Below are 16,183 nucleotides of genomic sequence, written 5' to 3'. Positions count from 1 at the left end.
GAAATGGTGGAGTGGGAGGAAACGGAAGAGCCCCAAGAAAGCCCAGGCAGACGGTATTTGCCCACCACAAAGTCCACTTGACGCGAGCTGGAATCGAACCAGAGACCCTACACACCAGAGGTGAATGCTCTACCACTGAGCCATCGCGGCCCAGAGATATGGTTCAGCGGAGACCTTGATCCCAAGTTATTGAATTCAAAGTTGAAGTTCGGACTTTGCAAGCTAAATTTTCAGAACAAATAATAATAATAAATCACTAATTGCTATTTTGGACACAATTGACGGAACTCATCCAGTTTTGATTAAATTTTGAATGCTGGCAGACCTTGGAAAGCATAATACACATATGAAAGACTGTGGTGTGCAGATCTTTGTTTCCGACTTCTTGCCCATCAAATTTTGAGTTTGGACTGTTAGCTGTTGCTACCTGCGCTGCATGACGTCAAAAATTGTCGCTAGTGTGTAGGCAATTTGCCGATTTAAAACCTATTATGACAATTTAATTGCAACTTAAGAACTTTACTGCTTCAATTCAATTATTTTAAAATACAAGGGAAGTAACCATATCTTAGATTTCAGCATTATGTCTACAATAATATATTGCAGACATAAAGAAGTAAGAGGGGAAAAAACAGAACAGGTGACTAGTTTTTGATACCTGAGTAGTATTGTTAGTGATGATATGAAGTGCAAACGTAAAATAAAAGCAAGAATGGGAATGGCGAAAGAAGCATTTCGGAGGAAGTAAAGTCTATTTTCTGGGTTCTTAAATAAAAAGTTGAGGAACAGACTCATAAAATGCTTCACTTGGAATATTGTACTGTATGGGGCAGAAATCTTGGATATTACGCATAGACGATGGAAAAAAAAAAAAAAAAAAAAAGACTAGAAGCTTTCGAAATGTGGGTTTCGAGAAGTATAGGGTTTTATCATTACATTTCTGAGCTTTCCGCATCAATGGCCATATCAGCCCGTCACTATGAGGGATTACGTCCCTCGGCGATTACACTACTCGCGGAATTGGAAAGGCAGAAAGGAATGGGGAAGGAAGAAAGTGGCCTGGGACTCTTATGTTAGCTAGCACCTGGGTATTTACCTGATATGAATGAGGAAAACCCAGGAAAACCTCATTCAGGATGGCTGGCCTGAAAAAAGCTTTTACACTTCTCGACCGAGTGTTCCCACCGGGAATCGAACCCGGGACCAAAGACGACAGAGTTAGCGACTACGGTATCCGGTGCCACATGAAGATGTAGAGAGAGAATTAGCTAGGTTGAACGGAAAACAAATGAGAAAGTGTTAGAAACAATTGGCGAGAAAGGGACAATTTTAGGTATTGCTAAGAAGAGGAAGAGAAATTTGTTGGGACATTGACTAAGAAGGAACTGTATTATGAGGGACGTGCTAGAGGGTATGGTGGCAGGAAAGAGAGGGAGGGGGAGCAGAAGGCTACAGCTGATGGACGATATAAAAACAGAAATCGTACGTGAAGACAAAAAGGTCAGCTGAAAATTGTAGACCATGGAAGCTTCTCAGCTGCGGCACGTATTATTTCGAGTCATACACAAAACAAACATACTGAATATTTCGATTTTTACCTTAGGTTTTGAAGAAAAGAAAAGAAAAAAAACTGTCGAACAGTTTGTATATCTACGTTCGCTAACTTAGTTGATGTGACACGATAATAGGTTATATGTGGTTCGCTGTTCTTAATCTTTTTTCACATTGTTTATGTTTTTCCAAGCTACGATTGTCATTCATTTATGATTAGAAAGCTTAAACTTTCTCGTTAGTGCTTTCATACTCATGTTCGATTCGAGTACAATAAACTCCGATTATGAGGGAGTTTTGTGGTGGCGTGATAATCGCAGATAATCCGCAAAATGGCCGAAAAAGGACATAAATTGACACGAAAATGCTTTTGAGCAATTTTTATTTAGAATAAGGGACCTAAAAATAGTTATGACTTAATAAACAGTAATATTCTGTACTTACAAGTTTGTTGGTGTATCTTTTAAAAATCAGTCAACTTTGTTTTTTCGTGTTAAAACACTTCATTAGGTTTTTTTAAAACAGTATTTCGTCATAATGATTTCCTTTTAATGCCGAAATTTATCGTCCAAAGAAAGACCGCGAATAATCGAGAGTTTTCCGTAAAATAAAAACTCAAAAGTAAAATTCCAAAATCCTAAGACACAAAAAGTAAGTACTGTAGCACTACAAACATTTTCTATGGTTTTAGATTCATCGTAATCAATTTGTAGCAGAAACACACACACACAATTCTTACCTAACTTTGTAAATAATTAATCATGTATCACACTGGTATACTACCAAATTAAGAAGCAAAGCTTCTATTTCCTCCTAAAGTTAACATATAAAATATGTTACCAATTATTAACACTAAAGGATACATTTTATCTGATAGTCTGTAGATTGGCTTCATGGCTTTACTCAACTCCTCACACTTCGCCATTAATTGGTACATCGACTGTAAATAGAATGTAAAGTATCACAAAATGGGTATACTACACTGTACATACGGGTAAACTACATATAACCATTATTACTAGTGGTGCTTTCTGTATCGTTACAGTTTCTGACTAGCTACATGTTCTCAGTAAACTTCATCGTGTTTTATCCCACCCTTACCTCACCAGTCGTTTGATAATGTTTCTCACATCGGGATAAAATAGCATGACTCTTATATTGCTCCTTTTTGGCCTGGAACCATACTATTAACATAGAGGGTGATTATAACTAAAGTCCCACTTTCAAAATGCTATATATATATATATATATATATATATATATATATATATACACAAACACTGGTCAGAATGACTTCAAATTTGAACTGAATGTATTTGAAGTGTGAAACGGTATCGCATAAGAAAATTAGTTCCAAAATGTATCAAGATGGCGCTGCGGATTCAGCATAACGAAAATGGATTCGGCTACAAGTGATATTTTGAATCGAAATACGACGGCTTTGGCATGACTTGCACATTAAACAAACTGTACTGTTCAATGTGTATGATTGTTTCGGTCTTGTGACGGAAAAAAAAAAAAAAAAAAAAACTTGCAAGTCATTCAACAGTTCTGGCACTGTTAGTGGAAACCCCATCCACTACGGCAAGGTCGTACCACACTGGGTAAGAAAAAAAGGTTTTTAATTATCCTGAAGATGGAAATGGGCTTCGTCTGTCTACAAAATGTTCCATGGCCATTCATTGTCCACTTTCTCGATAAAGAAATTCTAGAGCAAAAGTGTGTCTTACTGTGTGGCTCACAGCGTCATCTATTGATACACTTTGAAACTTTTTCTTCTTATGCCATACCGTTTCCCCCTTCTTCAAGTATATTCAGTTCAAATTTGAAGTCATTCTGACCAGTGGTTCCTTCTTTTACAACATTTTGAAAGTGGGACTAATTATCATCACCCTACATATATTATTACCAATTGGTTACTTTTCTTTTTCGAATATTTAACATCATATTTATAAACTACAATATGGTAGAGACAATGGGAAATGATGTGTTACCAGTGGCGGATTACCAAATAGGACCACTAGGCACGTGCCTAGGGGCGGCAAATCTTTCCAGAATATTAAAAAAATGTTTTACGTACACAGTAACAATTTAGACCTTTGAATCCAATGTTTCAAATCAATGGTTTGCAACACTTCTGCTTCATAGGAAAGAAACCTTGGTGTATAGTATTTGTGTGTTATCGACAAATGTTTCGTCTGCTCTGCCTCCTTCAGATTCGGATTGAGTAGTCAATCATTTTGTTTTTTTAAACCCGTGCTATAACTTTTATCACTTACAATGACAATAATGCAAGCCGCCCACCCAACCTTGCTGGTTTGTTTTTGTAAATAAACCGTCGATCTTTCACCACCCTTGCGAAACCAATGGTCAGGCTACAAAGAAGACTGATTATTTGAAACTCGCATAGTCGCATTGCCTGTACAATGTCAGTCTTGTTTTTTAAAAAAATACGTAAGAAAGACAGGCCGAAAGAAAATACAGTCGGTCATTTTTGAAACTATTGTTAAGTGAGTCAGTGTATCTTTCGCATGGGCCGCAAAAGTGGTTGTTTTTGAACCGTATTATTAATCTACTCGGAGCTACTTCTATTATACACAGACGAATATTTGTGCTTTGCAATAAATAAATACGCAGATATCTAATTCGATGCAACTAGTTTTTGTCTTACTGTATTTTCTGGTGCATTCAGTTGGTTGTTAGTGCGTTTGCGATTTGGTGTGTTTTTCTATCCAGCAGCATGAAGTGAACAAAATTAAGTGGAGCGGCTTATCGTAAACTTGCAAACGAAAAGCGTGAAAGAGAAGCAACCTTACAGAAAAAGCTTGATATAAGTGATTTCCGAAAGCAGTTCAGTAACTGAAGTGGAAGCGGTTACATCGAGTGAACTCTGTGAAACGAAAAACGTCGACAATATTGTGGGTTTAGTGGAGGAAGAAAGTGCACTTAAAGTAGTGACTCCTCAGTTTGTAGGAGTTAGTGATTGTGACAGTGAGAGTGCAAATTTTGTTAGTGACGATACTGCCGAGTGGTGCCTGAATGAGCCTACAATTAACATTCTTCTAAGACGTGAAATTAATCAGAATACTGAAAACGATTTTTCTAAATCGCAAAGATTCACAGCAGGTAAGAAAAGATTTTTAAATAAACGTGGAATCAGAACCACATGAGCTTCCACCAGGAATCGAACCCGTGGGAGACCCGGGTTCGATTCCCGGTGGGAGCTTATGTGGTTCGGATTTCACGTTAATCAGAGGTACACGTCTCATATAGCCACGCTGTTGAACGGGACGTTAAACTCAAAATGAACTGAACTGAAGAGGTTTTTTTTTCCCGTAAACTTGTAAATGGCGAATCGATTTTGCGGAATTATTTGGTATATTCGTGTAGTACTGGCGCCGTTTATTGTGCATCATGTAGGTTGTTCAAAGGCAAGACAAAGATCGGAACTCACGGCATTTCAGACTGGAAAAACATTTCAAATATTCTAGCATCACACGAAAATTCTGAACACAAAAACTGCGAACACTGCAGAAATCTGTTGGGACCTTGGAGAACCATTTTTAATCACATATTCAGACAGAACGTATGTACTGGGTCAGTGTCTTAAGAAGAGTTTTTTCTGTCGTAAAGAAGTTGTCACGTCGCGGGCTTCCTTTATGTGGTCACAAAGAAAAATTCAATTCTCTGCACAACGGGCAATACATGATGTCTAGAGCTTATTGCCGAGTTTGATCCATTTCTTGTGGAACACAATGAACGGTATGGAAATCCGGGGAAAGGTCATACAAGCTACTTGTGTTCTACAATTTGTGATGAAGTTATTGAACTACTTCCTGATAGAATGAGAAAAGAAATTATTAATGACATAAAACAAAGCAAATATTTCTCCATAATAATTGATTCAACTCCAGATATTTCGCATACTGATCAGTTATCTTTTGTGTTAAGATATGGGAATCAAGAGGGTAAACTTGTTAAAAGGTTTCATTCGTTTTTGTCAAATCCAGGTCAGAAGTTTGAAAATCTAGCCACAGCTGTAATAGATATTTTGACCAGACATTCTATTGACCTTATTAATTGCAGAGGTCAGTCGTACGACAATGCCAGCAATATGTCAGGGGCATATACAGGTTTACAGGCTCGAATTAAAGCAATATATTCTAAAGTGTATTATGTGCCCTGCGTAGCTCATTCTTTGAATTGGGTCGGAAGTAGCGCAGCAAGCAGTTGTAGCAAAGCATGTGCTTTTTTCAATGTGCTTCAAAATATTTACATTTTTTTTTTCAGTTCAACAAAACGCTGGAACTTACTTGCTTCTTTCGTGTATCCAAGAACGAAAACACTAAAATCTTTATCACAGACACGTTGGTCACACGAGAGGAGACTTGTACATGTATATGTAAGAACTGGGATAGTGTAATTCAGACCCATACTCATGTAAGCGATGATCCCCTTGAGAAACCTCTAGTTCGAAATGAGGCCTTATCCCTCTTGAATCAACTTAGCAGGTTGAAAACAGCTTTCATGATTACTTTTTGGAATGATATACTGCAGAGATTCCAGAGTGTCATCGTGAAATTATAAAGTGCCAACATAGATGATAATAGTAGATAGTAGTAGATAGTAGATGATAATAGATAATAGTACATGATTTATTTGAATCACTTGTGAACTTTATAACTTCTTTTCGTGGCATGTTCGACTATTATGAGGAAAAATCCATGGAGAAAACTGATATGGATTACGAGTGTATTTATAAAAGGTTTAGAAAACGTGACATTCAAGCCGAAGAAGTAAGAGACAATGAGGTCGTTCTAACAGGAAGAGCACAATTTAAAGTTGAGGTGTTTCTTCCTATTCTTGATAAATTGCACGTTGAATTAATTAGAAGAAAGTATAGCTATAAAATAATGTCTGACAACTTCATGCTTTTTAGTAAGTTTCTGCAAAGTTCTTCTTGTGTCATTTCTGAACGCGCAGCCAACCTTCAGCCTGCATATGAAACTGATCTAGAATCAACATTTCCAAATGAATGTGTACGTTTTGCGGGACTTCTGAAAACCGGAAGAAATCTGTGACTCACCAGCAGAAATGTAAGCGTTTATATGGAAAGAAAAGTTGCAGTCTGTGTTTCCAAATAAGGAGATTGCATTAAGAATATTTTTGTGTACTGCTGTAACCAACTGTTCAGTTGAACGTTCGTTTTCGGCTCTAAAAAGACTGAAGACCTATCTCCGTTCAACCATGTGTAATAAAATACTGAACGAGTTATCTATTCTTCACATAGAAGCAGACATCTTGACTGATGGACATCAACTTTGAAGAACTTATATACGAGTTTGCAGGAATCAAAGTGAGGCGGAAGCACCTTCATTTATGACTCGTGAATTTAATTTCTCAATGCATTACATAATTTTAGGAACAGCACATACATAAAATGAATTGTTTGTACTAGGCCTATTACTATTATTATTGATTTTTATACTTCGCTTTCTATTTCAGTACGTTCACTAATTTTATGTTAGCCTTAAAATACTGCAAATACTTTTTTTCTTTTGAGAAGGACGCACATTAGGTTTGTGCCTAGGGTGCCGACGAAACTTAATCCGCCACTGTGTTACTTGCCTTTCTATTATTATTATTATTATTAATCCATTTATCATGCACATTACTCACATATTGATATGTGAATCCCAAAACCATACTAGATTTATATAGAACATTATAAACACTACATAATGTCACGTAACAAAAAAAGAATATTTCCTAGTAACGCTTCCAAATTAATCAATTTACTGATTGTTGCTAATATGTTGGTCCTTGGTATTTAACTATTTTGTAACAATAATATATGATAGTAATGTATTGGAAGATATCTGTTTCTGGTGCAATAACTGAGGCGTCAATTTTGAGAGAAAATGTATCGAGGTTTTGTCAAATGGAAATAATAAGTATTATAAATCAAAGCACTATATACACTAAATTTTGAGTTGGTTCTCTCTTTAATTCACAAAATTGTTTATTTCCACACACAAAATTTAATTACGAAACCGTACTCAGAATAACCTATTTGGAATGAAATAAAAACAGTCAAGAGGCAGGTAGGCACCAGTTTTCGAATAGGGCGTCTTGTAGGGGATCCAACCACCTTAGTTTGAAAATACTTTACTGGAGTGTCATACGATCATAAATGCTCAATATACAAAATTTCTAGTTTCAGAGAAACAAAGTGTTCAAAAATTAAAATTTACAGGGTGTATACCAAAATTCCAAAATGAAATTTCGTGACCTTTTCTTTACCAAACCATAAAATTTTGTAACATTCTCAAGAGCGAATTTCGGTGCGAATTAGGCCGAATTTTCATGCATGCGACAGAAGCGTGCTTTGCTTGGGATTTGGTAGCGTCTAAAGCCGACCATAGACACTTTTGGTGCCGGATTTTGACGTTTTATAGAACAAAATTTTTCAGTCTCTATTTATATTTGTACAGATAAAAAAAATAAAGCTAAGTTTCTTGACTTTCAATGACCGTTTTCTGATTTTGTGACCGATAGACACTCTGATTTTTGACAAAAGCTCGAATGGGGGGCCTTGGCACACAACTGTACTAATGGATAACTGCGTAAGGATTCGGGGAAAAACACATCCTAACCTTTCCGCTTTTTGACAAGCCATTGCACGCCCCTTTTAATAACGGGGATAAAAATAAAACGAGATCAGTCCTCTTATCTTCAGTGAACCTTTTTTTTTTTAATTTTTTTTAAGTAACGCCTAAGGATTAAAGTGACACTCCGATAGGTTAAAACAATTCGGGAGATACGACAAAAGACTTAAAATTAAATTCAGAGGATCTGACTACCTTAGCTAAGCAAGTAAACTGAGTCGGGTGGCTGGTACGATATTAGCGTCCCTGTCACTTTCCAGCACCGACGCAATATGTGATGTGAACCTATATTTAAGATGGATTACGAAAGACTGAAATGTCGAATTTTACATCTAGTGGGAAACCACATTCTGCAGTGCAATCAGTGAATGGACCGGGGTCATACGTCACGAACTTTATACATGTTCAGGAAACAGGCTGGAAAGTCCAATCAGCAGGCAGTGTTGTTAAACACAGCCTTGAGAAAGCGAACCATAACAACATGCAGTGGTGAGGTACGAGTTCAAACTGGGAGATTCTACAAGTCTAGCAGTGGAAAATATCAACCGTCGATTTGGCAAAGAGTGGTGAATGAATACACAATATGCCGTTGGATTCCCAAATTTCACGCCTTTGAAAACACTGAGAAATGAGCTTCGCGACCATCAACCAACAGCATATTCTGATGAACTCCTCAGGAACACCGTGGAAGCGGACTCTCGGAAAAGTATTCGTGCGACTGCAGACCAGTTAGGCATACACCATACAATACCACTGACATTCGGCTACTTCGTACAATCGGTAAGGTGAAAAAGGTGGACTCACGGGTGCCACATGAGATGACATCGCACAAGAATCGCCGTCTGGAGGTGTGGAGTGTAAGGAGTGACCGGAAAAGTTTCCTATATTGGACTCTCACTTCTGATGAAAAATGAACCTGGTACGACAATCAGAAACGGTTACGAGAATTAAATCGTAATCAATGTCCACGATGATTTCCACATCCATCTCTCCACCAGCACAAGGTGGTGTTTCCGGTATGTTGACCTATAACAGTGAGCCATCATGCCGTTCTTCGTCATCACAGTGGGCTGAAATCCCAAACGCTGGTCAAAATATGAAAATATTGTTCAATTTGCATGACGTTATGAATATGTAGGTATTCGAGGTCGCTGATAACGATTATGTCAAAAATCAAAAACTTAAAAATGGCGGATAAAATACGATGGGAAAACATCTTTAAAACATCTTCAAATAGGCTGAAAACTAGTTTCATCATATTTTTGAGGTCACTGATAACGATTATAGTCAGAATTTCAACTCAAAATGTTTATGAAGTAAATTACAATATTACAAAATAACATACCCGGTATATACAGATGGTGATCAGAAAAATGGAAACACCTGTAGTTGGCAACACGTCGGATGTATGGGTTGGCAGTGGTGTCGTTGCGCCCGAAACGCCGGACCGCTGGGGGTGGTGTGTTAGGTCAGTCTCCATACTACGTCAGGCTCAGTGGAACAGCAGTGTCCAGTGGCTGCAGCAGACGGAAATAGTGTAAAATAGAAGACCTCTCAGATTTTCAAAGAGGACAAATTGTTGGTGCGCGGTTATGTGGAGTGAGTGTGACGGCAATGGCTACTGTGTTAGGTGTGTCGCGTGGGACAGTGTCGAAGATGATGACGGCCTACAAAACACACGGGAAAACCACGTTGGGGAAGCGGAAAAGTGGGCGGAAGAAAATCATGAGTGACAGGTCACGCCGGGTATTAAAGCGCATTATCATGCAGAACTGTCGTGCCACTGCGGAGCAAGTGACGGAGGAACCCAATCAGCACCTCCCCCACCCTGTTTCGACAATCACAGTCCGCCGCGAATTACATGACATGAACTTACGGGGTCGTGTTGCACGGGCCAAACTGCTCATCAGGGATCATAACGCTTTCGCACGCCGCAAATGGTGCCGTGACCATGCAACTTGGACCGTTGAGAACTGGAAACGTGTGATATGGTCGGATGAGTCATCCTTCACCCTATTCCCAACCACGGGCCGTGTTTATGTGTGGAGAACGCCCAAAGAAGCTTATGATCTGCAGTGTCTCCGCCCAACTGTGAAACATGGCGGCGGCTCGGTTATGTTGTGGGCCGCCATATAATGGTTTTCATTGGGTTCTGTGGTCACACTTAGCGAACGAATCACTGCCAACGATTATGTCGCAATTTTAGGAGACCACTTGCATCCTATGGTCAGGATGTTGTTCCCGGACAATGACGCCATCTTCCAGGATGATAATGCACCCATTCACACAGCTGGCGCAGTTGCAGCGTGGTTTGAGAAACATCGGGATGAATTTCAACACCTCCCCTGGCCCGCCCAATCCCCAGATCTCAACATAATTGAACATCTGTAGTCCGTCTTGGAAACACGACTCCGGCGATGATTTGCACCTCCATCCTCTCTCACAGAACTGGCCGATGAACTGCACGAGGAATGATGTAAAATTCCACTTGCTACCATTTACAACCTCTATGCCTCCATCCCACGTCACATCAAGGCTGTTCTGAAGGCGAAAGGTGGCCCGACACCATATTAATCGGGTAAGTTGTAAATAGAGACTTTGAGACTATTATAGGGGAATTAAAATTTATGATGGGATAAATTTGATTTTGATTCCTGTGAATGGATGCGTTAATTATTATACCGATATATATGTAGCTTATGGAGAGCTGAAGTTAATGCCACGGGGCTTGAATTTTAGGTTTTTAAGTTTAAAATTGATTATTGTTTGTTGAAAGATAAAAGAGAGAGTAAAAGTGATATTATTGACTAATATTTATTCTACTTTTTCCCCAAAATGGTGGAACCAGGGCGCTAGGAAAAAGTAGTTGCGTAGTTATTACGAAAGTTTAGGTATAGAAATTGCAGGTTAATTTTGCAGAATATTCATATGCTGCAAAGTTGAAAGAAATATGACATATTAGTTTGGTACTTAAGAGATGGGCTGTGCTGACTATTTTACATGCAGCAAGTGAATTTAAAAAAAAAAAATGCTGGGTGAATAAAATTAAAAAAAAAGAAATTAAATGAAGAAGAGTAATTTGGATTGTTAAGCCTGAAATGGTTAGCTTAGTTTGTTTTTTATTATGTTGGTGTAACAATTTAAAAAAAAATGATTTATTAAAGTTTGGAGAGGGTAGAAAGTTAAAATGGCAATGTAATAAATGACAATAGTTATATGAAATTTAGGTAATAGTGATAAAATTTATTTTTAAGTTTTAAAAATGAATAAAAAGAATTATAAATTAGTTAACAAAATAACAATGACAGGGATTTTCTAAAAAAAATAGATTTTAAAAAAATTAATTAAACAAATGTTCTCAATCCCTTTAAATAAGTTTAAATAAGGATATTTTAGTAACCAGATTTTTTTATATTGATGCTAAATTTGGTATTATTTACGAAATTTGAAGGATTTTGGCTTTTTGTTTGTAGTTTTACTATTTTTATTATTATTTTTTTTATAACATATTATAAAATTAGAGCATTTTTAGAACAATATTATTTTGACAGTTTAGGACAGTTACAAAGAAAGATTGAAATGAATTTTTTGTTTTTATGATTTGTTAATTTGACACAATAGCAAAATAATTGTTTTAGCGAATATAAAAGTACTCATTACACATAAATTAAATTTTTTAAGGAGAACTATAAAAAAGAAATTGATGAAAGTAGAACGAGGTGAGTTATTGAGTGAGAAAAAAAAAATATAGATTTTGACTTGCTAGCAAGATGAGAACAATTACAAAAAAAATATAGAAAAGAAGATAGGACAGACGTACACTTTTAAAACCTTATTGTTTATGCATTGGTTTATATAATAATTATATAAGCAAATTTATATACATATTTAGCATTAAAATAAATGAATCACCTTAAGACAAGATATTTAATAATTTTAATTATTTTTATAATAATAATAATATATGGTATTATTATACACATTTATACATACACAGAATATATATATTTAAATAAATATTTATAGTGGTAATTAGGTAGGTTAAACGAGTATTTGGCCAAGTACTTTAGCTGGGGAATGTTGATATTTAAATTTGTAGATATGTTTTTTGTAAATATTTTTTTTGCGGGGATACGCCTAAGCCTAATATTTTTTATTTAAGCTAATTTAATTTGAGTTACGTTAATTAATAATGTGATGCCGTAATATATATATATTTTATTTTTTTTATTTACTTTTTATCATTCGGTTTATATATATTGTTGACATATTTTTTATATTTTAGGAATAGTGAGTTTATAATTATATATTTAAAAAAAAAAGTGAGAACTTTTTTTTTTTTTTTTTGCAAATAATGCCTATTTAATGATTTAAATTTGATATTTTTACAACACTGCATTACCAGTATTAAACGAATATTAGTATAATTGATAAATTTATGTTACAACAACAACAACAACAACAACAACAAAAAAAAAAAAAAATGTTGTAAATGCTGAACTGAGATTTGAAACCCTTGTTGTTTGTTAACTTTTTTTTTATACTAAGATATAATTTTATTTTTAAATATATTACATAACGTTAATTAATTATAGCAGAAATTCTAATTATATTTTGGATGGTTATGATAATAAAATAAAAAAAATAATGTAGAAAACTCATCCTGGTTATTGTATGTAAATTTAAAAAAATAAAGTTTATAAATCGTTCCTCCCGTCCAACGACAGAAAATTGGAATATTGATAATTATTTTGACCTGATGCTATATAGAGTTGATAGCTGAGCGGATGGGATTGGCCAAAGTACTCCGGCTTTGAATTGTAATGAGGGAGAAAAATGTTTAAAACTTCTCCTACCTTTTTGCCGTTGCCTTGCATCTTTGGATTGTTTACTTTAGATGTATTTACCTCAGTGATGCGAATCCACCGCACTACACTGCAGGCGATGTAGCTCCTGCTATATACTACACCGTGGATTATAGAAGTCCTTCCTTCATAACCCGACGGCTGCATCTTTGGCAGATGAGTTTTTTTTTATTTTTGGGCTACCTCCTCTCGAGACGAGAATTTTTGGAAGGTTTTCCCCACTATTGGTTATTTAGTTTTTCTTTCTTTGTTTATATATATATATATATATATATATATATATATATTTTAATTTGATTGCACACCTTTACTCAGTTTTTCCATTAGGCACTAATGTACGCGTGTTTATTTCACCGCTATGAAGCGGGAATGTAACTTTGCCACTTAGTACGTTGTTTAACCAAATTTTTAAAAAAGAAAATGTTTAAAAAAAAAAATTGCGAATGATATAGTTTTTTTGTACGTATGTAAATATAGATTATAAATATATATTATGGTTTTGGAGCGAGTAAATGTAAATTTAGTTGTTACGCGAGTTACCTTAACAAAGCACTACTATTATGCACTTAGCTACACATTTTGATTTTTTTTTGATACACAAAAAAATATGTGAACGGAATGTAGGAATTTTGAGTTGTGTGTTTTTGCACCACTAAGATTTTGCAGCCACCCACTTCCCCGAGTGCTTTTTTACTAATTTTCAACAAAAAGTTTTTTTTTTTCTCTTTTTTGAAAATTTAAAAATTAGAAACTCTTTGTGTTAGTGGCTGGTTTATTTTAAAAGAAAATTTGTTGTAAAGGATGGCGCAGTAGAGTAGATGACAATTGTCCAGTTTTCTGCTTTCTTTTTTAAAAAATACGTTTTTTAACTTGGGTGGTGTGCTTCCTTCAGCCAGAGTAGGGGGGAACCTTACTGACCCTTTTTTGGTGAAAGTGGGTGGTCGATGCAAGGCAATGGTTCTCGGAGGTTAGGAGAAGGGATGTTTACTTTAAAAAAAAGAAACTTTGACTTGGCCAAAAATAAATATTTTAATATAAAATAATTTTGAACGTTATATATTGAAAATGCATAAGAATATTTGCTCATGGGAGCGAATGTTACAAAGTTGCAATTTCGTTCAGGTGTTTCCATTTTTCTGATCACCATCTGTATATATTATTGCTATAGTTTCAAATTACTAATAATTGTCAAAAATTGGTATTCTGGACGTATATTGGGAAACACGTACATAAATTTTGCAAGCGCACCTATGAGGAGCTGTTTCGTGTAAATTCCGTTGCCTTATAGTATTGTGTGTGTCGTAAAATCAATATGTCGATAGAAATATGCGGAATTTATAACTATTTTTCTGCATTTATCTACTTTTTTCTTACTTTTTCTTTATTTTTCGTTAACTTTATTATAATTTGTGATAACTTCAATTCTTTTCTCAGCTTTATTTATTTAAATTTCAATTCTACATACCTTCATCTACTTTATCCATTTTGAAAATCTAAAAACTGTATAATATTAACGAAGTTATGATACTTTAAATCAAAGTTTTTTTTCTTTCTTTCTTCATGTTGACGTTCACTATATCCGAACCGATCAGACGGCCTTTTCAAATAAATAAATAAATAAATCAAAAGACTTTCGACCAGCGTTTTGGGATTTCAGCCCACTGTGCGTCAAGGTGAAATCATAATTCCGGCTCATTACAGTGCTCAAGTCCAAGAAATGCATCGCAAACTTTACCATTACCATCCAGCAATGGTCGACAAACATGATGTGCTAACAGTGCATTAAAATGCACGACCATAAATCGATCAAAGAAAGTACGAACTTTCCATGAGTTGTACTATGAAAATCTTCCTCGCCCACCGTATTCACCTCACGACGCTCCCATGAACTTTCACCTCTTCGAGAATCTCAATCGCTTCTTGGCAGCAATAACTTCCCTGGTGACCGGGTGGTGCAAGATGCGGTTGAGGACTTCTTTGTATCGCAGACTCCTGACTTTTTTTCATCATGGAATCCAATCGGTGACTGAGCGATGACAAAAGTGCGTGGCTACAATCGGAGATCATTTTGAATAACCACGTATTGCACTTTTTTTTTTCCTTTGAAAGTAATACACGTTAGTCGGACATCTTAAACACATCAACCCATTTTTTTGAATTTTCACCGAACTTAAAAAGTTCGTTACTGAGTTCTCGATGTCAGTCTGTGTGTGAGTGTCTCTCTCTCTCTCTCTGTCTGTTATTTGCCAATTTCTCAATTTTGACTCCTCCATTCGATAGAGCATCAAAAACTATCTGAGAAAGTGATGGCATTTGTTGCGTCACTCTTACCGTTCCCCAGATATTGGCCAAAAAACGGCCGATTTCGGGAGATTTAAGAAGCCATATGTCGGGAATCTTAAGTCATAGAGAGAGATGATATTGGTGTTGATCAATACCTAAGAGGATGGTGAACATTTTGGTACCAAATAGTAACTGGTGACCACTATCCAACTTGTCACTGGTTTGGACAGTGACAACCGGTTAGTATTGGTATCAAAATGTTTACCATCCTCTTAGATATTGATCAACACCAATATCATCTCTCTGACTTGCCGTTCCAGAGACATTGGCCAAAAAAGTTCGAATTTCGGGACATTTAAGGAGTCATATCTCGGGGACCGTAAGTCAGAGAGATGATATTTTGCGAATTTTTTTCAATTTTGAGTCCTATATTTTGAGCATGTGTCTTCGTCAAGAACATATCGTAAAACGTTTCGACAGAACCTTTAAACAAAACAAGTAGAAAAATTTAGTATTGAAGGAAATTATAAATGGATAGATATATTACAGGAATTGTTTAGTGAATATAATAATAAAGTACACAGAACAATTGCTATGAAGACTGGAGAAGTTAATAAGAAACATTAATTCTTTTCAAGTTCGTTCTGGCAATGCTCTTGGAGCATTCTCAACTGGTTTAAATTGAATTTTATATTCTTTTAAGTGTGAAAACTCGGGATGACCGAACCCCATCACAAAATTAAAATTTGAGTAGAAATGGGGAACAAAACAAAGAATTTTGTATACAAGTTTACTAGAAGTTATATAAAACTATTT

The 16,183-nt window shown here is 35.8% G+C and overlaps 1 protein-coding gene across 1 annotated transcript in view; it reads right to left on the bottom strand.

Annotated features, from left to right (window-relative positions):
* BORCS6 (BLOC-1 related complex subunit 6) overlaps nt 1-16,183 on the bottom strand; it is a 45,353-nt gene that overhangs the window by 7,446 nt on the left and 21,724 nt on the right. Inside the window, exon 5 of the mRNA XM_081761692.1 lies at nt 2,415-2,491. Within this exon, the coding sequence (XP_081617818.1) occupies nt 2,415-2,491 (77 nt within the window). The remainder of the gene's footprint in view (nt 1-2,414; nt 2,492-16,183) is intronic.

This window comes from Thermobia domestica, chromosome 6 (assembly GCF_964235325.1).
Source record: "Thermobia domestica chromosome 6, izTheDome1.hap1.1, whole genome shotgun sequence".
In the NCBI taxonomy this organism is placed as follows: domain Eukaryota; kingdom Metazoa; phylum Arthropoda; class Insecta; order Zygentoma; family Lepismatidae; genus Thermobia; species Thermobia domestica.
Note: the sequence above shows the minus strand (reverse complement) of the source record. Positions and strands in the feature narration are given on the sequence as shown.